Genomic DNA, 25,968 nt, shown 5'->3' on the forward strand with positions numbered 1-25,968 from the left:
ATGCACACGTGTGCATTTATAGCCTTTCTGGTTTTCCCACCCACTGCTCTCATACATACAGTAACCAGTGAAGTATTATAAGCTTTGAGAACTGTTGAAAACCATAAATCAATAATTTAATCTCAATCAATATATCAAAATTGATCATTAGCCATCAATTTAAGACATCTTTGTTTGTATTTATTTCCAGAAGGATCTGGAATATTGAATGCCAAATGCAAAATTCCATAGCATTCAGCTGCTGTATTTCAATGAATCTACCAGTATCAGGAAGCCCCAGAATTTCATAAGTAGGTTTGCTGTCAACCCACTTTTTCTGATAAAGTTTAGCTAAATTCCTGAACCAAAATGGATTCTTCCTTTTTTCCCTTTTAAAAAAATCTGACTTAAGAAGAGGGAGACACCCATATGTATAAAATGGAAGTGATATTTGCTTTAAAAATTCTTTTGTATGGTCATTAAAACATTATTATCTACTGCTATAGGAATTTGCAGAGTGTTTAGAATTCAAAATGATAGTATTTATTTTGGAAATAAACTTAGCCTTACAACAAGAGAGTAGGGAATCCATAAGTTAGTGCCAAAAACTTTTTTTGAAGTCATAATAGCGCACAACATATCTGTGTAGGATCTGATCGTTTACAATGTGTTTTCTTAGTTGTAATAAGGGTCAGAGGCATTAAGTGACTCATTTACATCACATAGGTAACAAGTAATTCAGCTGAGCTTCTAACACTTGACTCCAAGTCGTGAGATCTTTTCTATCACACCTTAGTTGTCCCAGGGTGGAAAATGATGTCATGAGTCGTACAGTCAGTATAACAACAAAAAAACCAAACCAGATCTCTATGAAAAATAACAGACAAATTTACAGGACTTTCATTTGATGGTTTGGATAGTGTAGCATAGGTAAATGAATAACAACACTAATAATAGCTAAATCTAATCCTGCCGCCAGGAAAGTTCCATTGATTTTTTTAAAACGAATGTTTTTCTTCTCCGTTTCTTTTTTCCCCCTAATCTTACTGCCTTAGCCTGGTGTTCCATCACCTTGTGTCTGGATTACTCTGAGTTTTCTGGGTGTCTGCCTTATTTTCTGTCTTTTTTCCACTATTGCCGAATAACCGCTTTGTATCTCTCCCATCTGCCATCCTCATCCCCTAGGGAGCACCAAGAACTTTTCATGAGATAAAGTCTAAGTTTCTCCATAGGAACTCAAGGTCTCCTCAACCAGGATATTATCCTCCACCCACCTCTCCAAAACACACCTTATCTTCCAGCACTAACTCCAGGACAAGAGATCAATTTTTTATGGATTACAGATTCAATTTCTGTACCTTTACAGGAATTAGGATACAATTCTAGTTAAAAGCAGGGTGGCTAGGAGACTGGAAGCTGCATTTATGTAGCACTCTCTATAAAATGGAGTGAACATCAACTATTCCTATAAACTAATTGCTTATTTTCTCATGGAAACCAGGGTAAGGGTGGGGGAAAAGCCACAAACCATTCCTTGGTGCAGGTTTTTAAAAATGGGCAGAAGGAGAAAACAAGAAAGCAATTGCCCACAATCTGTAGTTAATTAAATAGATTTATAGAGATGTAATTTTCTTTTATTTTTGTAATTGTTGCTGTTTGACTATAGTCAGCTTTCTGACTTATAAGATGATATACTATATTATGCTAATATATCAGATTAACATGCATTTTATTTATCAACTTTATACACTTTTAAAAAGTTCAGGTAGCGAGGAACTTTCAAAGTTTTAACAGCATCGCAATTAAAGCAGCTTTGACAATCATTTGCATCATGATTAACACGAGTGAGGAATGCCATGTTGTTTTATGGGTCATCATACTTGGCTTCTGAGAATCTACAGTTTACTCAGGCATTTAAGACATATGTGAAAAAGGTAAACACAAAGGTAACTTATCAGGGAGGCTGACTTTGACGTCAGACTAAACCTGGTTCAAATCTCAACACTATCACTTCAAACAGTGACTTTAGGCAAACTGCTTAACCTCCCCGAGGCTAAGTTTCCTCATCTGTAAAATGGGACTAACAATACTTACTTTACAGAGTTGTAAGTGTTAAGAGGTAATGGAGCCAAAGTGTTAAGTGCAGCCCTGGCACATGGTGGGGCCTCAGTAAATGGCAGTTGGTGTGAGTATTGCGGCTGTTCTTGCTGTTAAGGGTAACACAGGTCAGCACCAATGCTGAATATGCAAAAGGAGAATGATATCCAAGGGGAAGGTCTCAGAGGTGGGCTTGAAATGAACTTGAGCAAGTTGGAAGGTCAAGTAGGACGCAGAAATCAGAGAGAAGAGAGACCATTGCAGAATGAGAGAGCAGTTTAAGCAAAAGCACTGAAAAGCTCACTTCTGTCAAGTATCAGAGAACCACGTCAGCACGGAGGGGACAATGACAGCTGACAGAGACTTTAACACCCTCATGCCGTCATCCTTCAGCAGCCCTACTCCTCCTCTCTTTGATATTAACCATAGAGGTTTTCTTGGGAATCCCCTGGTGGTCCAGTAGTTAGGACTTGGAGTTCTCACTTATGGGGCCCCGGGTTCGATCCCTGGTCCAGGAACTAAGATCCTGCAAGTCACGTAGCGCAGCCAAACAAACAAACAAACAAGAACCACTTGAGGTTTTCTCAATATTATTTAAATGCTACATAAATGCAGTAGAAAGGGAAATCCTTTGGCCTCCTCTTCCAGACTGTTGCCTAGAAGCCGCTCTCATGTAGAAATTCATGAGCTGTCGCTTGATGTGTGCTGCCGAACCTGGACATCTAGATCCTAAGGAATTACTGTCAATGTTAGGTACGATACTGATATTGTCGTTATGTTAAAAATAATGCTTATCATTCAGAAATGCATACTGAAATATTTATAAATGAAATTAAATGATGACTTGGACTGTGTCAAAATGATATGCGGTGGGGGAGTGGGTGAGGATATAGATGAAACATGATTGTCTGTCAGTTGGTAACTGTTGAAGGTAGGTGATGAGTACATGCTCGTTCCTTATACTATTCTGTTTACTTTTTATGTATTTGAACTTTTCCATCTAGAGGAAGAAAAACAAAATCAAAACCCCAAATCCCTGGAAATCTGTATGTATACCTACCATGTTAATTTTAGTTGCATAGATTCATCTTTGTTTATACACATTCGTACATTTAGAATGGGTTTGACCTCTCCTACAAGGTCAGAAAGTCATCAGTATTATCCTTTATCCCCCAGGGGGATTCCAGGGAATTGGTGTCCAGGAATGGAAGGTGCAACAAATTTTCTTCCATTCTGTCTGGACAAATTAGATTTTATTTCTTGCTAATCTGTAGAATGCCAGGCCCACCTACAGAAGTCAGACAAATGGAAGAAGCTTCCAAACACACAAAAATTCAAGTGCAGAGAACTAGGTTGGTTGATTCCCTATACAGAGCTCAGCTTGATCTTAGAATTCCTGAAATAACTATACTGCAAATGGCTGATTCCTAAATACTGAAGTCCATCACCAGAAGTTCAACACAATCAAAATCAATATTATTTCAGCACACTAACACACATTTAATCATTATTCTACCGTTGTGTAGGCTAAGTAACTATAGATTTAAAGTATTTCATAATATATTTTTTTCTTTTTAAAAGTTGAATTGAAAAGTAACAACAAACTATCATATGTAATCTGAAAGAACAAAAACCAACTTAAAAATTATGTCCATTCTACAGAGTAGTGGAAAGAATTGGAGTTGGGGCCAGTAAATCTGGGTTCAAGGTCTAGGTCTACCATATATTATTAGCTCTATGGATTTGTGATTAGTTAATTCTTATGAATGTCAATCTCATCCCCAATCTGAAAGTAATAATAGGAAACTTACTACACACTTAGTATGTGACAAAAACTGTTCTAGAATTTATGTATGAATCAATTAAAACCTCAAAACGACCCTAGGAAGTGAGCATTCTCTTTATTATTGTCCCTATTTTATAGATTAAAAGAGGTGAGGAACTTGTTCAAGGCAACTTGGTTGGTAAGTGATGGAGGCCGCTGCTTTCAGAACTCAACTCTTAACCACCTGTGCCTTCATGATACTCCCTCCACAGGATTGCCATGTGGCTATAATTAAACAATATATGGTCAGTATAATATATATTTTATACTCTTACCTACTAAACAAGGTAGGTGAAAGTATTTTACATACTATAAAAGCACAAGACAAATATTAGAAAATATTATTTTCTTCCTGGGAAAGACAACAAATATTCCTAGGCATTACAGATTTAACCAGGCATAAAAAGGAATGGTACCAAAATCTTAATGCCAATGAATAATAGAAAAACGATGTCAACAGCTCTTAAACTTCAGTGTGCATTGATTGACTTTGATATTTGTTTAAAATCAGATACCCTAGGCTCCACTCTTTCTAAATTCATTATATATGAGGTAGAAGCCAAGAACATGCTTTTATAACAAATTCTGCAAGAGTGTTTAATGCCAGTAGCTTACAGACATTATTGAGAAATAATGGCCTGTGTTTAAAGCCATGTAAGTGTTATGGACTGAATTGCATCCCTCTAAAGTTCATATGTTGAAGCCTTAACCACCAATACTTCAAACTGTGACTGTATTTGGAGATAAGACCTCTAAAGAGGTAACTGAGTTAAAATGGGATCTTTAGGGTGGGCCCCAATCCAATATGACTGGTGTCCTAAGAAGATTAGACACAGACAACACAGATGGACGACCATGTGAGGACATAGTGAGGTGGTCATCTGCAAGCCAATCAGAGAAGCCTCAGAAGAAACATGCCGACAACTTGATCTGGGACTTCTAGCCTCCAGAATTGTGAGAAAATAAATTTGCTGTTTAAGCCACCCTATCTGTGGTGTTCTGTTACAGAAGCCCTGGTAAACTAATACAAGAAGCAACATTTTGAGGTGGAAATAATAGCTGATATGGTGATTTGGTAATTAAAGCTCTTAAAATTTTTTTAAATTAAAGACAGAGGAAGGAGCCATGTATAAAGAGCTAAATTTTTTTTTTTGCCTTTTGCTCTAGGCTGATTAATAAGTACCTGAAACTGACTAAGAAGTCATATGCCACTAAGGTATTCTTCCTGTAGGTAAAGTTCTCTATGACTAGACTTCTTCCCTGGGCTCCATAACTTACCCATAACCCAAGGAGAATAGATCGTATTTTTAAGTACATTCTCCCACTAAAATATTCATTTTATTTACTAATATTTGTCTGTTATCATCTACCTATTCATCCATAGACCCACCCATTCATCTCCCCATTCATTCATCCATCTACCCATCCAGTTAATATTTATTGAACACCTACCATGGGTTAGATGCCATTTTAGGTACTGAAAAACTACTTCTTATTGGTGGGAAGATAAAAATCCCCCCAAATTTCTAAATGAAAGCTCTACAGTTTCATTTAAACAAACTCAAATGTCCTTAGGATACATTCAGGTAAGGAAATAAAGGAAGTGGTCCAGGGGGATTCCAGTGAATTTGTATCTGAAAAGAGAGAAACCACAACTCAGCTCTAGAGAGTTCTAGGCAGCCTGGCCGAGTTTTGCCAGATCTTCCAGTATTTTAAGAGAATCCATACATCTGGTATTTATGTGAATTTTCTGCTCAATGCTGGTGAAATAATCTGAATTTTTCACAAACATGTGAGCCAAACAAAACACGTCTATTATTTAGACACCCAGACACCCCCAGGGGCCACTTTGCAGCCTCTGCTCTAGACTCTGAGGACACAGTGTTAACAAAAGTGTTGAGGTCTTCAATATCTGTTACCTTCATAATCTATTTCTGATGAATTCACAACTAAATAATTTGGCTTTCAATTTATTACAGTTGTTGCATTGACCATTTATGACGGAACACACCTGAGAGAGGCAGGGCAAGGTCTTCACCCAAGAAAGAAGTGGTAAAGCTCTGTCACCACTTTCATCCTGACCTTCTGTCACCTCTGTACAAGACTACAAGGGCAGAGACCATGCTTTGTTTGTCATCTTTATAAGCTCACCAATCACTGCCTGGTGTAACTCCCTGCAGTACCCATGCCTGATAAATGTTTGCTGGACTGAACTTGAATCCACATAGGTTTTTCAATTCTGATTTTAAATCTGGAGTGAAAACTGATTGGTGCTGAAATAGTTCTGATTTAGTTGAAATTTTTGATCTTTAAGGTCATGTCTACATTATGTTATTTTAGATAATTTACCAGGGTAAACAACCAGACAAATCACACTTGGAACGATACAGAATGATTACAGAGATAATCTAAGCAACTGTTGTATCTCCAGCCAAATCATGCCTTGCTCTCACTCTATTTTACTCTATACTGATAAGATAGGCATAATGGAATAAGAAAAGCACAACACATTTGAGTGACTTTTTTTGTTTGAAGTTATATCTCAGACTTAATATTATGCTACTAGTTGATCCTGCTTTAATAACAGTAAAATATGATTTCTGACACTCATCTTTGTAGCTTAGCAGTTAATATAGAGGAATACTAGTACTTTCTCTTAACTTAAAAGAAAACTCAGATATGTCCTTAAAATATAGAAAGCAAAAAAAAAAAAAAAAGTGCTGACAAAAAATAAATACCAACCAAAAATATTCTCCCTGAAACATTAAAAAAAAATCTTAACTTAAAAAAGTTTATTTAAATAAAATTATTTTAAAAATATAGAGAGGGCTTCCCTGGTGGCGCAGTGGTTGAGAGTCCGCCTGCCGATGCAGGGGACACGGGTTCGTGCCCCGGTCCGGGAAGATCCCACATGCCGTGGAGTGGCTAGGCCCGTGAGCCATGGCCGCTGAGCCTGCGCGTCCGGAGCCTGTGCTCCGCAACGGGAGAGGCCGCAACAGTGAGAGGCCCGCGTACCGCCAAAAAAAAAAAAAAAAAAATATATATATATATATATATATATATATAGAGAGAGAGAGAGAGAGAGAGAGAGAGAGAGAGAGAGAGAGGGAGAGAGAAACTCAAGTAGGGTTATACCATCACACAAATAAGTATGAAAAAATTATTATTATACAAACATCACTTTTGGTCAAATTTCATTCTTCACATTTGGCATGGAGCTCATAAAATTTGTGGTGAAAAGTATATTTGTGGTACTGTAAAAAGTAACTCCTTAAGAAAAATGATAAGACACTGAACACTAACAATTGGGCATGCTAAGTCTTTTTTAAATTAAACATAGTCAATAAAATGCAAACATTTCTTACATTTCACAAATGTCTCTGGACTTGAAACACCTACATGCATAATTAAACTCAAAACATATTCTAACTAGTAACACCCACAGTGAGTCCTTTTTCATCAATGTTTTTTCCAAAAAAGTAAAACCTCTGGGTTAAATCAGTATATTCTGGCTTAATGTCTTCATCTTTTCTCCCAGAAGCTTCTGATGGCTCACCTGTTTTTAAACATCATTCTGCCCCATTCAATACAGACACCTTATCAAATGTAAAGAACACATGTGGAAGTTCTATGTCATAAATTTCACATTATTAGCAATCTGAGTGTTCACATCTTCACATACCAAGAAACCAAGAACTTTATAACTAAAAACCCAGCCACTTAAACTCCTGAAAAATGTTCTAATTACGTGGTTGATTTCGGTCTCTCTTTGATTCCCTGTAAAAACACAACCACATTCTTAACAAGTGGTGTCTCTTTTCAATTCAAGTTCCTGCAAATCTCAGAAATTATCTAACATTCCTCTGAAGTAAGTCAAGTGATGTAATTGGGCATTCTTAATTAGTAAGAGAACAATTCATTGACTTATTACCAGGACCTAGTCACATTTCCTGACCTTACTGTAACTGCCCTGATAACGGACTGTTCTCTCACCTCTTCAAAGAACTATAGCTAAAGAAGTGATCTTTGTTCAGGTTGAATGTGAAAGAATAGCAAGGACGACACATTTCTAAATTTAACTTCTGGAATTTTTCAGTTAAATTTGACTTTCTCCATGAAAGTAAGGCTTCTCTATTGCAACAAATACGTTAAAAGGAAGACTAATGAAGTCATAAAACATCGAAGTCATTAGAGAATTCCGAGCACATCTGAGGGTGGCTCTGGGGATTAATGAGGTAACATGCATTGCAGCCCCTACCTAAGTAGGCACTTGGTTGGAACCTGGACCTGAATGACCAAGTATAACACTCTCATTTTACAGATAAGAAAACTGAGGCAGGAAAGACAAACTCTTACCACATACGCATGGAAGGGTTTACCAAAAGTGAACAGAAAATGATTGACTTAAGGTGTAGAGTAACCAAAAGATGATCTGTGATATTAGCGTGGTTTTAGTTACACAAGTGATAAAAAATAACTTTCATACCCTCATCTCAAGGGACTTTTCTAATTTCCCCCTAAGAGTGACTCTATTCCTGATGACTTTATGTCCTGGTTCCAAAAATAAAACTAAGTCGAGGAAAGTCATATCCCTAATCATTGCACTTCCATTATTTATTCTAAAAACATTTACTTAAAATTATTCCAAGGCTTGACAATTTAATGCGATGGAAGCTCAAACCACATCACTTTAACAAATTCCCTCCACAGCCCACAGTTTCTCTTTGCTGCTCTCCCCGTTTAAGTGGCTAGTCCGCTGTTTCCAGCACTAAGGAAGTCTCTGAAAGTCAACCAAGCTGCTTCTGGCCAGATCTGAGGAGACTAGAAATCTTTGTCAATAGTTATCTTCACAGGTGTTTTTACCTTTATTATTATTATTATTTTGTATGCCTGGAACTCAAGTGAAACATCAGCTTGAAAAGGCAGGGCTCAGCCGGAAGTGGCCTGGCCGTCCAACCGCACCTGTCACTTTTTACCTGTTTGCAAGACCACAGTTTTCTCTTCTCCATCCAGAGACATAATACTGAAATTATAGATGGTTCCCGCTTGTAAATCCTTGGGGTTACATCCATAGGTGGTGGTGTCTATCCGCACGGGGTGGCAGCACGCGACCCCCGACGTGTCACTGCTGCAGATGAGGCTAAAGTTACAGGGTGACGCCAAAGTTCTCCACTGGAGAGACACGGACCGGCTGGAGACCCTGGACTCTGTCAGGGTGAAGTTGCATCTCACTGGCTCCCCCAGTCCAGTCTGAAAAGGAAGCAGAACAACAGCTGAAGCCCGCTGTCTAGACCTGCCCAGAGACGAGTCCGTAGCAAGCTGCCCAAACTGCTCCACTCACCCCTGGCCCCCAGCCTGAGCCCATCCATCCTTTGGCCCCCCAGCCAGAGAAAAGGTCCGCAGCCCAGGAGGGTGGCCACCTTCTCCCTAGCTGCTTTTTCTCCGGAGCAGCTGGAAAGAGAAGGTGGCTTGTTGCCTTTGACAGTGGCACGAGCTGTCAGTCTGGCTGGGGGCTCAGAAGAGGATGGCTCATTCTTCCCCAGGGAGAGGAAAAAATTCCGCCCGCGGGGACCTCTTCTCGGGCCCCTCACCTGCAGCAGGCTCAGCGCGGTCCACAGGGCCAGCCCGGCTCCATGGCTCCGCATGGCGCTCAGCGGTTCCCCCTGACTCGACCGCTGGGCTGGGACGCGGGGCGGCCCCGACGGCCTGCGGAGCGGGGACCACTTGTTGCGCGCGCTCAGCGCGCCCCGCGGGCGCAGAGCGCTGGCCTCCGGGCTGACGACGCGCGGGGGCCGCCGCCGCCGCCGCTGATGTTGCTGCCGCCCCGGGCCGGCTGCGGACGCGAGAGGCGGCGGGGGCCGGCAGCGCGCCGCCCTTCCCACGCTGCCATTCTGACCCGCGCTGCCTCGCCCCGAGCCCCGGCCGCGGACTTCCGCAATCAAAAGGCAATTTCCTCGTCTCCCGGCAAAGGAACAATGCGCCGGCGAGGGAGGGAGCCCCGAGGAGCCAACGCCTGAGGCTGCCAAGGGGGCCCGAGGCGGGCCAAGATGCCCCCGCCTCTCCCGCCGGGGGTCCCGGCCGGGTCTGCGGAGCTCTGCCTCCTTCTCCGCCTCCCCGCCCGACTTTCACTTTTTCCCAGTCCGTGGTCCTCAACACCACCGTCTCAGCCGCAATAAGACTTGCGCCCTCTCACTTTCCATCTCCGCACCCCGCCCCCTCCCTCCCTCCACACCCTGCGCCCGCCGCTCCCTATCTTCCTCATCTGCTTTCTCCAGGGCCTCTTTTCCCAGGATTAAACTTGACCACAGCAGATTTCTCTAGGTCGCCTCACTCTTTCCTGAAGCCTTTTATTAGAGTGCTTTTGCCCTTCTCACCTCAAAGCATTCATTTGTCCCAACGTGTATCCCCCTGACACCATCAAGAGAGAAAGACCCCGAAAGGATGGTGTCCATTGTCAACTTGACCTTCATTTTTTCCTGCTATTCACTTTCCCCTTTCTCTTGTGTAGAGGTCTGTGCCCTCCCTAAATCTTACGCACATGGTGCTAACCAAGAACAAGTATAATCACCACCAATCGTCCAGCCCACAAGCAAAGCAGTTTCATCACTGACCATCCAGTAGTTAAAGTCATTTCATCCATAACTGTCCAAGCAATATAAGAAAGCAATACGAGCTCTCGTTTGTGGAAAATACGCTTGACGGCTCAGCTTCCCACATATTACAAGAAAGTGAAATTCACTTAGTTTTTAGCACTAACTTTATGCTAACTTTTAGCAACTGCCTCAGTACCTGAGTGATCATGTATCTGAAAATGGATTTTAAAAGAGTTCCTGATAACCGAAGAACAAAAATGTTTAATTGGTCATAGGTGATAGTAGGAAAATATTGCAACAACCTTAATAATGTTTGACTGCTTTTCTTTGGGTGTCATCCCTGACAACTGCCGGAAGAGAGGAGATTTTTCAAAACAATATTTGAGCTACATCAATGGGAAGGATGGCATATTCTTTTCTTTTTCAAATAGATTATACATAAAGCTATATTATTGACTGCTATATCAAAGATACCTACGTGGAGGAAAAGCAGAAAAAAACGAAAAAGTGAAAATTATTTCAATTCTTTTAGAAAACTTGTGTTTTTAAAAAATTTTTTTAATGAAAAGATGAAGTTTCTACTCCTTCGAAGATTCTATGGGCTTTTAATCTGCAGCCAGACTAGAGATCTTAAATTTCTTTTTCAAGTTAGCAGGCACTCAAAGAAGTTCAAACCTAAAACACGTGTGTATTTCTAGGAAAATGGAATCTTTCTTATTTCTCTGCCCAGGTCACTTTTCTTACCAAAGAACTTTTGCCCTCCATATTTTGCCCCCAACTTCAATGACTTTTCACAGCCTGGCATTCCTTCTGGCATCATCAGAGATACTCCTCTTCTCCCCCCCTTAGAGACTGCAATCCTACAGGCTGCCTCCAGCCTTTACAGGGGTCTTTTTCAGCTTTATTCCTTTTTCACATTACCGTTTTCTTTTCTGGCTATATTCAGAAGACAATGTGATCTCCTCGTCTGTAAAACTGCAATAATATCTACTCTAAATACTTCCCAGAGCTGTTATGAAGAATAAGATCACATATGTTAAAGCACCTTTGCAAACTTTAATGTGCTGTCCAATTGTCAGTTTGCCTAGTGATAGGTTGCATCCAAATCACACAGTTTGCTCTCTTTCAAATTCATCCATCACATAGGTCCCACTTACCTAACTTCTGCTGCCCATCCTTCTCTTTGTCAAAAACCAAAGAGGTTTTTACATTTTTCTCATAGATTGACCCTCAGATTTGAAACATTCCTTCCCAAATTCACTAAATATCCCTCTGTCCTTTGCAGAAATCTTCTATAAATCCTGTCTTTTTCAAGTTCTCCAAGGTTACTCACATATTTTTTTAAACTACATGTTACCAACCTACTATACCTTGACAGTTAATTTTAAAATAGTATTTGATATCCAATACACTGTCTGACTATAATGCAGTATACTGCCTTATAGTAGAGGCAACTGCAACAAAAAGGCAAAATGTGAAGAGGACTAATCAAACAAGGCAATAAGAAAATATGCTCATAACACTCTTCAGATGCTTCCAAATTCTGTTATTAACAGTGACCTGCTAATAATAACCCTGGGAATAGGAATTAGAAAAAGAAGGAGCAATTTCTTCAAATACAATTATTTAATTTTTGATCTATCAGAGAGACATATACATTTAGAGTCTTGTGCTTTTTATCTATTTTGATACCAATGTATATGAAGAATTATAGCAATTTGTGAAGGAAAGGACTGGGAGTCAGAGATATTTCTTTCCCAAAGGTATATAACAGCTGGTTCTTTTTTTGGAGAATCTTAAGGCTCACAGCAAAGCTCCCAATTAATTAGTGGGTCCTAAATAACCTATAGGAATGAATATACTACGAAACAAGGAGAGAAAGTTTAAACTCAGGTTTTTACTGATTACATTTTAAAAGCTGATTTACCTTTTAAAAACACTTATATTAATATGAAAAATTAGAGAGACATGTAATAGATTCAAGGCAGTAAGAAACTGGGAAAAGCTGCCAGATAACATCTCTTCCTAGAGGAGTTTATTTGAAACTACTGTACAAAGTACAAATAAGATGATTCATTTTATTCTTTGTTCTCATCTTTGTTTGGAATTCCTCAACTTCTTTTGAACCTATTTATCCTGTGTAATGACACTACATTTGCTTTAGAAGTTACTGCATTCCAGGAATTTGGAATCAGCCTCTCTGTAACTTTTCAGGGGACAACCTCTTCTCTTTGCCACTAGGAAACCTTTCCCAGACTGCAGGGGAAGGGTGGGACTGCTTTTGGTTAGACATGAGTGCCTAATGTTAAACTGTTGGTTAAACAGCTGCCTTTTAAACAAATAGTCATAACAATTAATGAATAATTGTTCTAATTTATATATTCATTAATTATGATTTCATGGATGAAAGCATGGCTCTTATCATGTCATGAACATACATGTTGAATGATACAACCGATCATCAGGGGTTCCAGGGTCACATTTTGAGAGCTGTTACTTTACATCAGGGTTTGAGCTGGGTGCAGAGAAGGTTGGGGGCTGAAGGGAGAGTGGATTGGTAAAGTTGATTGGTTAATTCAAAATCCTCACTCATGACCTAAAACGCCTTTCATGACCTGGCCCCTGCTTACTCCATGCCTCTCTCCTGCTTGCCTCCTATGCTCCAGTGGCCTGGGTCTAATAATTCATTTACTCATTCATTCAGCAAATATTGACTGAGCACCTACCGTGTGCCAGGCCCTGGTTTAGGTTTTGGAGACACCCCCAAGAAGCTCACTCTTTCCTGCCCCAGGGCCTTTGTGCCTGCCATTTCCTTTTCTTGGACCACTCCTGCCCAGGAGGTCTGCTTATCTGTCTTTCTCCCAATCTTTAGGTCTCAGCTTAAACACATCTCCATGGGGCCAGGCCCTTTCTGACCTCATAGGGGAAAAGTGTGCTGTTATCAATCTTCATCTCAGCAACCCATTTATTTAATTCTGAACATTAGTGACACTTGGTAATAATCCAGTTATTTATATGTTTGTATACAGTCTGCCTTCCCTAGCCATATGGAGAATTCCTTTAGGGCAGAGTCTTTGTCTGTCTTGCTCTTCTTGCACAGAGTTTGGCATACAGTGGAGTTTCAACAAATATTTGTTGAGTGAGTAGATGAATGAATGAATGATTGAATGAGTGAAACTTTGTAGCTGCTCAATAAATATTATTATCTGAATAAACACTGTAAACAAGTCCTTCTAGACATATTCCTGCCAGATGCCTCAAATATCATCTTGAAAGGGAGGGAGGGATGGAGCAGAGGAATAAAAGAGGGAAGGGCAAAGGAATAAAAGAGAGGAAGAAGAGAAGATTGATTTTGAAGAGGAAGAGGTGGGAAAAGATGAATAGGAGGGAAGATGAAGGGAGGAAAAGGAGAAAGGGGAAGGAGGTAGTAACATTTAGGACAGTGGTTCTCAAAAGCTAGTATCAGCATCATCTGAGAACTTGCTAGAAACATAAAATCTAAGGGTCCTACTACAACCTGAGGAATTTGAAATGTTCTGTTGGAGCCAAATAATCTCTGTGTGTGCCTGTGTATGTGTGTGTGTGTGTGTGCGCGTGTGTGCCTGTGTATGTGTGTGTGTGTGTGTGTGTGTGTGTATTTAACAAGCCTTCCTGCTCTAGTTGGTGAAAAAGAGCTATCCAAATTCCAAACAAAAGCCTTAGATTGTCAATCCCCTACTCTAAACTCTGATCCAGTTGTCATTTTTTTTCTTTTTTTTTTTGCGGTATGCAGGCCTCTCACTGTTGTGGCCTCTCCCGTTGCGGTGCACAGGCTCCGGACGCGCAGGCTCAGCGGCCATGGCTCACGGGCCCAGCTGCTCCGCGGCATGTGGGATCTTCCCGGACCGGGGCACGAACCCGTGTCCCCTGCATCGGCAGGCGGACTCTCAACCACTGTGCCACCAGGGAAGCCCAACCCCCAGATATTTTTAAAAAGAAGAAAGCCTAGCAATTAGGGTATGTGTCAGTTAAAAACAATTACAAGATGGCAAAATCCTTTTCTCCGTTTCAATCTGAAACTGTTTCAATAATACATTACAGCAAAAGTGAATACGATTTTTAACCTGCAGCCGGTGTCATGCATTTAAAAAGAGATTTATTAAAATTTAAGGTAAGATAATTTTGATAAGCAATTTTTAAAAAAGGACTGTGACTTTTGTGTTTAGAGATACTGTTCTGGGATATGTATATTTCAAGGAATCTTTCTAGCTTCCTAGGTTGTAACCTTCCTAGGTCATAGCTCTCCTGGAAAATGGAAATCATACAGGCATTTGGGGGTGGTTTAATGAGGGGGCGGATAAAATGAGAAGGTGCATGTTATATTTATAGCACCTCCCTGGCTAAAGGATGATAGTATGTTAGATAGTATGATTATTAGTACTAATAATAGTAGATGAATAACAATAAATCATGGATTCTGAGCACCCAGCAATGCTAGAGAGAATGACAAAGTCCACGGACAAGAATGTCTTTCTGAGAACATCCAAATAATCATAAATTACCATTGCTGTCAATCCCATACTCAAGAGAAATTCCTCAAGAGATCAGCACAGAAGACATTTACCGGCTGCTCTGACTGTCGGCAGTGCCAGGATTTTTTTAAATCCTGGAAGGGAGGGGTGGGAGTGCTGGATGTGTCTCTAACAGCAGCTCCACCATCTCTCCCAGACACATCTCTAAGGTTTCTTGGTATTTTCTTTCTACATCAATTTTTTACCCTCTTCCCTTCCCCCACTTTTTTTTTTTTTTTAAATCTGGAGGAAATGAACTTTGCATAGCTCTTGTCAGAGCTTTGTAACTGTACACAGACGAATGACTGAAAACCAGATGTGACTGTAAACGAATCACTTTTTCAACCTCAAGCACTTCTGCTGCATCTTCATTCCCACTTTTCCGGTGTTACTACCCCACCCTCGGAAATGAGTCGGCCCACACACGAACGGAATCAAGGCGTTAATGCGGCCAGTGGGGCTGCCTGTATGGGCGTGACTGCTATACATTCTGGTTTCAGGAGCAAGGTCATGATTCTCGTGACTATCCAAGCCCTAGGATAGTAAATAAACAAAACATGGCTAACATTGGCTTTAAGGGAAAGGAGAGTAAAAACAAAAGAAATGATCACACATCTCATCTCCCTTAGACAGTGATGATTGGAGGGTAAAGATTCTGTCTTCTTTTTTTCTGTGTATCATGTTGTTAGAACATCATTTCACATGAATTCACTGGAGCTCGCAAACAGAGGGCTCCCTATTTGACCAGCACATACGCCTTTTCTGGCTTTTATAGTGTGATCTTAATATAGTTTTCTAAAAATGGAATAAGCAGGTAATGTTGAGAAAAACAGGAGATTTTAAAGGGGAAAAATATCTGGATTTTTCACTTTTCATTAAAAAAATTAAAAGGTGGAGGCATGCTGGGCCAGCATTCTGCCCACCTTGTCCACACAGCGCATCTCAGACTCCCCTGACTGTTGAAGCTGAGAGTGATCAAAGTGGAAGATCAAAGGATCTTACCATGTTTTTCAAAAATATAATGATAAAACCATCAGCTAGATTAGAAACCTCTTGATGGAAGGAGTCATGGCTCTTCGTTATCTCTCCCACATGTCCAGGTTGTGGAGACTCAATGTCTGTTCATCTATTGACAGTAAATATTCACAGCTCACCACTAAACAAGGACATGGCTAAGTACTGGGGAATCTTAAAAGCAATTGTATTCTTCAGTTGCTCCAATGCAGACCTGTAACCCTTAGCATCACAGAATCCAATAATACCTAGCACCTAAGCCTTAGGATAGGCTAGTGCACAAGCAGCCTCTGACTCCATGGAAGACCAAATCCTTCTAGAATAATCCAGAGGTCATTGGATTCAGGCCACCAAGGTCAAAACTCTTAGCAAAGCATCTACTGCGGTATCCTCTCCACAGCTTTGCTGTCCTGGGCTGGAAGTACAGCCTTGCACAAAGAGGAGCAAACAACAAATGTTCGCAGACACACAGATGAAGGGCAAGCACCTGGTAAAGCTACACTGGTGGTGTGTGTTCATTGGCCCAGATCTATTAGAGATCCAGATCAGAAGAGCTTTGATGAAAAAACAGGTACCTCCTGTGTACTTTCCAAATAAAAATCACCCTAGTGGTGATCTCATCTGGATTTTTTAGTAGGATTCTGTTGCCAGCTCCCCCAGAGGGTGGGAAGGATGAAAAGGATCTTCCCTTCAAAGACAGCCCCTGGAATTCATAGCATTTCCCCTTTCAGTGACTTTTCACTGTATTTCATAACTGGTTTTCAAAGCTGTTATTCTGTGAGTGGAATGAATACGTGGGCACAACCAATATGTAACTGGGGTAAATTACAGGGATTTAAAGTACTTAGCAATCTTTTCCAGAGTTTATTTATCTTATCTTCATACTTATCATCCAGCTCATTCACCAGTTCTGACCCTTGGATTTACTGCTCTTTCTTGCAAATTCATCATCATTTCTCACGGTGTTTGCTCTCCTCTCCCCCCATCCACCCCCTCTCTCCTCCTGGTCCTTGAAGAAGATGGACAGGTCTTTGTAAGTCTGAGCCACTGGTCTACCCCTAACTCAGGAGCATGCCTTGGATTCTACCCTATAAAAGCCCTTAAGCAAAATACTGTTTTTATTTTTTAAACTTTTTTGTTTGGAAATAATTTCAAACTTACAGATAAGCGGTGAAAATTATATGGAGTGCTACGACATATCCTTACCAAGACCCACTCATCTTTTTTCTTTGAGCATTCCCCCACATTTGCTTTATTATCATCTCTTTCTCCCTCTATGTGATACTTTTACCTAAACCATTTCAGAGTGGGCTGCATATCTTCTGAATTAAGTTTGTAATCTCAGTAAAGATATCAAATTTAAGATATGCAAAATTGATACAATGCTTTAATCCACAATCCGTATTTCAACTTCGCCAGTTGACTCGAGCATGTCCCTTTAGCATTTTTTGTTGTTGTTGTTTTTTGTCTGTTAAGGAGCCTACCCAGGATCCTGTGTTATATTTAGTTGTCAAGTCTCTTAATCTTCCATAATCTGGAACAATTCATCAGCCTTTAAAAATGATTTTTATGACACTGACTTTTTTGAATGATACAGGTTAGTTATTTCTATGGTACGTGTTTTCCTCCATTTGCATTTGTCTGATGTTTCCTGATAATTAGATTCAAGTTATAGATACATCTCCAGCAGAACTGTTCCTCTTCTCTTGTGTTCAATGGTTTTTTCTAACAGGTTGACTATTCAATTATTCTCCAATGGATCATAAACATAATTGCACATTAGAATCAATGGGGAGATTTTTACACTCTGGTGCTGATGTCCTGTGTCAGTAAATTCTGATTCAGTAGGTCTGAGGGAGAATTTTGGAACCTGCATCTTCAAAAAGCTTCCCAGGTGATTCTGATGTATGTAAGACCAGGGCCGAGAGCCACAGACTTCCTATCTCAATTTGTACATCCTGATTTCTCCTTCGATCTCATTTCCCCTCCTTTGCTATGTTCTCTCCTCTCTGCATCAACCCTCATCTGGGCTTGACCTCATCTGCTGAGAGAAACCCATGTGCCAGAGAAATACTGGCAGGTTAAAGAGCCCATTTCAATGCACATATTCTGTTTGATGGTTGCATTTTATGGGCATATGATTTATATTGTGACAAAATATGAACCCAGTCTTTTGGTGCACAAAATGGAGCGTCAGGCAAATCCCCTATAACTAAAAGAAAATGAAAGAAAAGAAAAATCCTTGAGATTTTAAAGCCAGAGAGGGTCGAGCGAATTGTAAACCATATTATGCTGTTGGCACCTAGTAATCCATATTAGTGGGCCATCTGAGAGAACTGCAGCCCTTTGTCAGAATTAGACTTGAATGATGCTAATTATAAATTAGGGTCTTCAGGAACACATCCCTCCCGCAATATTGTACCCGCTAGAATGGACTTCCTGTACTAGGGGCAGTCTCAGAAAAGTCTGTTTGTCTTTTATCCCATTCACTCTGGACAATCTAAGAACTACCCTTGGTCCTGAGGAATCATTAGGAGATGGTGTGGGGTGCTTTGTTTTGCTACATCTTTGTACTTCTCCTTCTAGGTGTTTGTCTCAGTGAAGGGGAATATTGTCCCATCTTTAGTTCTGGCCACAGAGCGGTGGTGGCAGTGGAGAGACTCCCCTGTGTTTAAGTAGCACGATAAAGGGCTCTGGGGTGGGAGGAGGTGAAGGTGTTTTGCATTTGCCACCGCACTTATTTGGAGACTCACGTTGGTTTGTGATGTCTCTGAGGGCCAACTGGAAGGAAGCACAGAGCCGTTAAACTCAGACCAGCACCACAATGGCTATTCATGAACTGAGGAAATGTGGTCCGTCTCCCGGGCCCAGGCCAGGGCAGGGTGGGGAAGGGAAGAAGGGGGTGTGCCTTCAAACCAGATTGAGGGATGTTGAGTAGAATCAGAACCAGCCAGTAACATTTTTACTGCATGTTCAAGGCTTGATTCCTTTGAAAGCAGTTTCACATAATAACGCTGGTCCATCTGGTTCTTAGAACAACCCTGTGATGCAGGCAGGGTAGGGGTGATGAAACAACAACAGGAAGTTAGTATTGCTTGCGAACATTATTGAGTACTTATCGTGTATAGCCAAGGCACTAAGCACTTTTCTTAATCAGATTTTAATCCTCACAACTGTTTTATGAGGCAGATAGAGTACCCTAATTATCCTGATTTTAGAGAGGAAACAAGTATGACGAGTAACTAGTAGGTGACACCACTTGCATTTACACCAGCTTTCTCTGACGTGAGAGTCCTAGCTCTTTACCGCTTTATCAAACCGCCTCCCCCGAGGTCACATGGCTGAGAGGGGATCCAGACTGGACCTCTCTTGAGAGTCCACTGCTCAAATGATAAATGGAGGCTGCTCAGATTTTGATGCTAAACAAAATTCCAAGGCCTGGCTTCCCTCCCTTTGGAGGACACTTCTGCACATTTAACTCTTCCCCTTGTATCTCATGCTCAGGTCCCCAAAAGATTGACTTCCTGCTGCCTCCAGCCCTGACTGTCTCTCCTTGCCCATAGGGAATGGCTAATACATGCAGGGTACACTTCTCACACCTGCCTCTGGCCTGATCTACAACTGGGCTTGTGCACAAGCACACAGGATATCTCTGTGGATGTAGTATGCAGGGATGCCTGGCTGAGGGCGTGCACGGGTGCTGAAATCCAGCTGATGTTCCAATACAGAGTCTCGTGCATTCCCGGTGGAACCATGTGCCTGGAACCCCCTTTTTCTAGAACACAGAAAGCCTAGAGTCTAGCAGCAGTTCTCTATCTCCCCAGGCTCCACTCACCCACCCTGGGCCCCATTCCTTCAATGTTGTACACTCTGCAAAGTCACAGCAGGAGGCTGGAATTAGATACATTAATTTCTGCTACTTGATTATTTAGCTTTTATGTCACCACCCCCTCTTACCCCCTCATGACACATGCACAAAAGTGCCGTCAGTGGTGGGAAACTAAGGCGTTTAGAAGTCCATGGGACAGATATTGTGGGTGAAGGACAAGATTTATCTCGATCAGTGGTTCTGGAATTTAAAAGTACACCTCTGTGTGACTTAGAGGGCTTGTTAAAACACTGATTGCTGGGCCTTACAGCCAGAGTTTCTGATTCAGTTGGTCTAGGGTAGGGTCCAAGTGGTTGCATTTCTAACAAGTTCTGAATCTCGGTCCATACTTTGAGAACCACTGAGCTAGATATTTCCTGACTCATACTGTAGACAAGCTTCTTGTTCCACCAACTTTGTCCTTGTAAAGACACACACTGCCACATAATACTGTGATGGTAACAATAATAACAGTAGTAGCTAATGTTAATTAAACACTATTTTTCCAGGCAGAACTGTAGGCACATGATACATGTTGATTCATTTAATTCATGTCCAGGTTGAGAGAAGGAGAGTTTTGAAGCCATGTACTGGGTCAGGTTCACAACCTTCCAAACTGGCATAAGACAATGTGACGAAAGAGAAGGAAAAGGAAAAAGGTAGGGAAAATGCTGCTCCAAAGAGAGTCAACTTAGGACAACTTTGCAGTAGCATTAATGAGTGATGCTGGATTCCAAATCATGTCCTTTTGGCATTTACCTTCATTAATAAGAGCTCTGTGCAAGAGAATAAGGTGACTAGATGTGCAGGGTGTGTGTGTGTGTGTATGTGTACTCTCCTCCTTGCTCTGCTATTCTTTAATCATTTGACCTTGGGTGAGTCCTTGCCTCTTTAAGTTTAAACTAGGCATCTACAAAATAATAATCAATTAATAAATACTATGGTAGATTGTTTAATGACCACAGATTCCTCCCACCCAATATGTATGCCCCTTTTCAATGTGACTTTGCAGCTCTTCCCATCAAGAAGCGGGGTCTGTTTCTCCACCTTATGAATCTGGCCTGGTTCGTGATTCCGTTGACTGGTAGAATGTGGCAGAAGTAATGTGTGGTTACAGAGCCTAGGTCTCACTAGGCTTGTCGCTTCCATGTTTCCTCTCTTGCAAAGCTTTCTGAAACCATCACGTAAAGAAGCTGGTATAGTCGAGTGGAGGATGAGAGGCCAGGTGGAGAACCAAGCCTGCAGCCACCATCAACTGCTAGCCATACAAGAGAGGCTACTGTGAAACTTCTAGCTCGACGCTGAATGCAACTGCAAGGGTGATCCCAGGTGAAACCAGCGGAGGAACGCCCTCGCTCCCTGCCCCAGCCAACAAAACCGTGAGAAAAATAAGCTGTCATTGTTTTAAACTACTAAGTTTTGGGGTAGTTTGTTACACAGTGATGGAAAATGCATACAAGTACCCACCTCCCAGAGTATATGAAGGTGCTTAGCATAGTTGCTGGCACACAAATTTTAGCTATTATTTTTATCCCCTAGATTCTCTTCTTTGCAAATGGTGTATAGCATCTCTTCATGTTTCCTTCCTCATAACTCAAAAGAACTCTTGATGGAAGGGAAAACACAAATACATTCCACTTTCTCATTGAAAGTGTATTGTGGTATCCCACCCTCCATTCCCAATCCTATGTTCCAATCCTAACTCACCCTTTGCTTGCGGATCGAGAACACTGCTCACTTCATAAATGTGAGCTAGTAGTAATGATATTGCCTTTCCAAGTAAAAGGTCTTAGTATTTCAGTTCTTTTTCTTTCTTCTCTCGATTTGTCTTTCAGGTCAAGTGTGCTAAATTCTACGTAGTGGCTACATATGTATGGGGACAAAAGGAATGACAGATAATCTAATAGTGTCAGTGATTAAAATAACAAGTAGGAACTAGTGTCTGTTTCTGGATGAAGACTGCATTTCAAAACATGTGTTGGAAATGTTCATCGATATATGTTCAGTATCTGTATGTGTGAGAATTATTACAGAGCTCTTATACTAAGTCTTTTATTCAGTCTTAACAGATTGCTGATCCTGTACTCAATGATTCTATGTGCTTCTGTAACGCCATCTTTATTATTTATTTTTCACATCCCCCACAATGTCTGGCAGATAGTAGGTGCTCAAAAAACAAGTATGGAATGTGTGATTGGATTGAAGTGATAAAATTCCCAAATTTCTTAAAAAATACTAATTTTAGGTGAAAGTTTAAATCACTTCTAACTTTCCATCCTGTCCCATCTCAGCTCTTACACATCCCTCCCTCCCCACTCCCCCACCTCTTATTGGTTTAACTCCTATACTCCGTGAAGCTCAGTTCAGATATTCCCTCCTCCAGAAGACATTAACCTACTGCACACCTACTAAAACCTCCACACTAGTCAGGAACCTCTCTTTTGTATTGCACACAAGCCCGTGTAATCTCCATCTCCCTCAACACCTCAGCAGATGGTGAGTTCCTTCAGGGCAACAACTTGTCATTCATCTTTGTGTCCCAGTAAAAAATAGCAATAACAGCTATTCCTTCTTAAGTGCTTACTAAGGATCAGGTACTGCGGTAAGCGTTTTACAGGCATTGTCTCTCCTGGCCCTCACTACAGCCCTCAGAGTTGGAGGTTCATTTTATAGACGAGGAAACTGAGACTCGGTCACCAGCTAGTAAGAGGCGGTCAGACCTTTGACCTCAAAGCCCGAGTTCTTAACCACTCTGTTCTGACACTAGTTAAGTTGTTAGGAAATATTTGTTGGATGCATGAACATTTTCCAAAGTCACTAGACAGTCATCATTGCTTCCTTCTCCATTTTCTTTTACACTTTTTTTTTCCTTTTTGGTGGTGGGGGGCAGTTGAAGGGTGATTAAGAGATGAAATGGGGGAAACTAGAAAGGAGAAAAAGGAACTGAATAATTAGCCCCTGAATGAAACTATATATATATATATATATATATATATATATATATATATATATACACACACACACACACACACACACACACACACACAGTATTAGATAATAGAAACATATTAAATACTAGATACACAACAACTTCGAATACTTAGGCAATATAAAAAAACATGGTTACTCAGCATGACCATCACACCTTAGCAGTAGATGGACATTGGCAGTAGATGTGTCATTTGTTACCCAAGTGTTCAACAGTTCCACCCACTTCTATATCACTTCAATCAACTCGATACCCTAGCACTCCATCCCATTCTCCCCATTCCATTTCACTCCCCTCTGCTTAATTTCACTCCACTCCATTCCATTCCATTTCACTCTCCAGTTCCACTCCATTTTGTTCCATTCCACTCTACACCTTTCTTTCCCTTTCCTTTCTACACACCTTTAGTAAGCATTAAGCATTATGTTCAGGTGCTGGAGCTACAAAGTTGAATAATTACAGTCCCTACCCTCCAAAAGCTCACATTCAGATTTTTCCTATCATCACCGATAACAGACCACTCCAACTCATGGCCCAACTACAGTAAGTCAATCCAAAATCCTCCCAAACCAGGAGCTAGCTGATAAAGAAAATAACTGACACACAAAGATTTTCTTTACACAAATCCAAGCGATTAAGTTGAACAATTTTATTCCTCTCTAATACTCTTCTAGGTGTTGAGGCAGAGTACCTTGCAAAATTACTTTTAAAGGACAGGGATTTTACCTCCCAAGTGACCCATTTTTACTTTTCAAAGTATTTAACTATAGCTGTTTATAACAGACTGTTATAAAGTAAATGCTCGCACTAAATCAAATGATGATCTAGCAGGGTTGCCTCACCTAAGGCATGAGAGTCATGGAAAACTGCGGTTTTAGAAACTGCCTTTGGAAAGAGCATAGCTTTTATACATTCAGCTTCCAAGGACATAGTTAAGGTTTTGCCTGAGCTTCAAGAAAAAAATGGAACATGAGATCTTTGGCTGCAGTCATTCTGGTGCTCCATCTGGGAGCTCATGTAAACTTTAGAGTGAACTTCACTTTAGAAAAATACTAAAAATCAAAACCCAAAAAACCCTACAGAGTAGTTGCCACAGCCCAAGGCTGCAAACCCAGCTCTAGGGCTGGACCACGTGGGCTCTGTAACACGGTGCTGGGTCGGCCCCCGGGACTGGTATGCTGGCAACAGAGCTCTAGGGCTGGCTGTCCTTGACTCATTGCAGTGAGCCTGGACATGTCTGGGAGCTCTCTGTGTCTTTGTTTCACAATGGTCCGACTTGGGCAAAGATGGGGAAATATTCTTTTTGCTAAAAGACAATGCTTTAGTGTTCAGGCAGATATGTTTCTATTGTAGTTTTTATTCAGCATGTTTCTTATTTGACACAGTTTTTTTTTGTACTAGTATCTGTCTCTATGTGTATATCTGTAGGTATACTGATAAAAATTAGTACATATATACTGATATCACTACATGTATACTGGTATGTATCAGTACATATATATATATATATATACACACACATACATCAGTACAGAAAAAATAGATATAAATTTTTTGTTTGTTTGTTTTGGCAGTACGCGGGCCTCTCACTGTTGTGGCCTCTCCTGCCGCAGAGCACAGGCTCCGGATGCGCAGGCTCAGCGGCCATGGCTCACGGGGCCCAGCCGCTCTGCGGCACATGGGATCTTCCCGGACCGGGGCACGAACCCGTGTCCCCTGCATCGGCAGGCGGACTCTCAACCACTGTGCCACCAGGGAAGCCCTGGCTCTATTTGTTTTGTGATCAATAATGAGGTATGTGTTCACTAGTCGGGAGTCATGTGCAATATTCATTTCTGCACAATGCAAAAGAAACCAGAGCACTAAAATGCATGTCATATGCATAGTGTTGGGCTTTTACTCTCTAAATTATTTGGATTGCTTATTAGGAAACAGCTAAATATTGCCAAATGAAACCTTAGCTTTTAAAATTTGTTTTAATTACACTGTTACTGTCTAAAATGATAGCCTAAAACCCTGAGTGGAAAGCAAAACTGAAGAGATGAACATCTGAAATGGAAACACTATGTGAACAGACTCTATGGCTGTGTCATTGCTGCTTCTCAGCCATTTATCTGTCCTCTTGCGGATGCTGATGTGAAATTGCTATGAGACTCAGCTTATCCTCCTCCATGTTCACAAATCCATTATAGTGATTGCTGAATCTTCCATTGCTTTGTGACTCTCTCCCCTCCCTTATAAGCATAAACGATTGTGAAATATATCCAGGGGGACCTGCAAGGGACTGATTTCAAATTCTATTTCCTGGTTTTAGGTTATCGTAAGCCTATGAACCCTGACGTCGGTTCAGAAATGTGGCCAACCTACAGGAGTGCAGTTATAATTCTCTTCAGCTTATAAAGGTGTAGCAATTTTAATTCTATCCCAAAGATTTTCTCATTACACAGAATGCATTCATGTACAATTAGCACCCAGGACACAGAGTGCCTGATCTCCCGCTTGAGTAGCAGTATTTCCAGCAAAGCAAAACTTTTCAACCAATGGGCTTTCTGAGACCTTACCAAACCACACTCCATCCCCTCCCCTCTCCCCTTACCTCTTCAGTGGTGCTGGAGAAGGGTTGAGTAGTCCAGGGAACCCAAGATGTAGTTCCAGCCATCTGCAGATTGGGGTGTTGCCTCTGGCTGCTGTTTTGGCTGTAGTTTTCTGTAGTACTTCTGGTGAAGGTCTCTGTGGTATTACTAATAAGGTGTCCCGGGCTATATGGAAGTGCATTAAAAGTAGTGGGGATTTGGGGAGGAGTTGTGTTTCTAGTACTCCTTACTGAGACTTCTGCTCCCAGGCCAGCTGAGGTAAAGAAAGGACAGTTGCTAAAATTACCCTCATGTTTTAGGGATTCTTCACATAAAAGCAACTTTACTTAGAAAAAGACCGCTTTAACAATGGGCATGTAGATAGGCTTCAGTTATATGAAAAATAGAAGATACTTTGAGTATGACCATACTCATTTGCCCTGTCCATTTCACCCATCTATCAATTTTATCCATCTATCA

At 41.0% G+C, this 25,968-nt stretch overlaps 1 protein-coding gene across 4 annotated transcripts in view; it reads right to left on the reverse strand.

Moving 5' to 3' along the window:
• The window catches only part of PTPRB (protein tyrosine phosphatase receptor type B), a 117,669-nt gene that overhangs the window by 81,030 nt on the left and 10,671 nt on the right, over positions 1-25,968 (reverse strand). For 3 of the 4 annotated variants that reach the window (XM_060025236.1, XM_060025234.1, XM_060025235.1), the window contains exons 3-4: positions 25,512-25,762; positions 8,878-9,151 (exon numbers count right to left, since the gene is read on the reverse strand). In XM_060025236.1, the coding sequence (XP_059881219.1) occupies positions 8,878-9,151; positions 25,512-25,762 (525 nt within the window). Of the gene's footprint in view, positions 1-8,877; positions 9,152-9,492; positions 10,049-25,511; positions 25,763-25,968 lie in introns of those variants that run through there. The other variant, XM_060025237.1, reaches the window with a different exon arrangement.

Source organism: Delphinus delphis, chromosome 11 (genome assembly GCF_949987515.2).
Source record: "Delphinus delphis chromosome 11, mDelDel1.2, whole genome shotgun sequence".
NCBI lineage: Eukaryota > Metazoa > Chordata > Mammalia > Artiodactyla > Delphinidae > Delphinus > Delphinus delphis.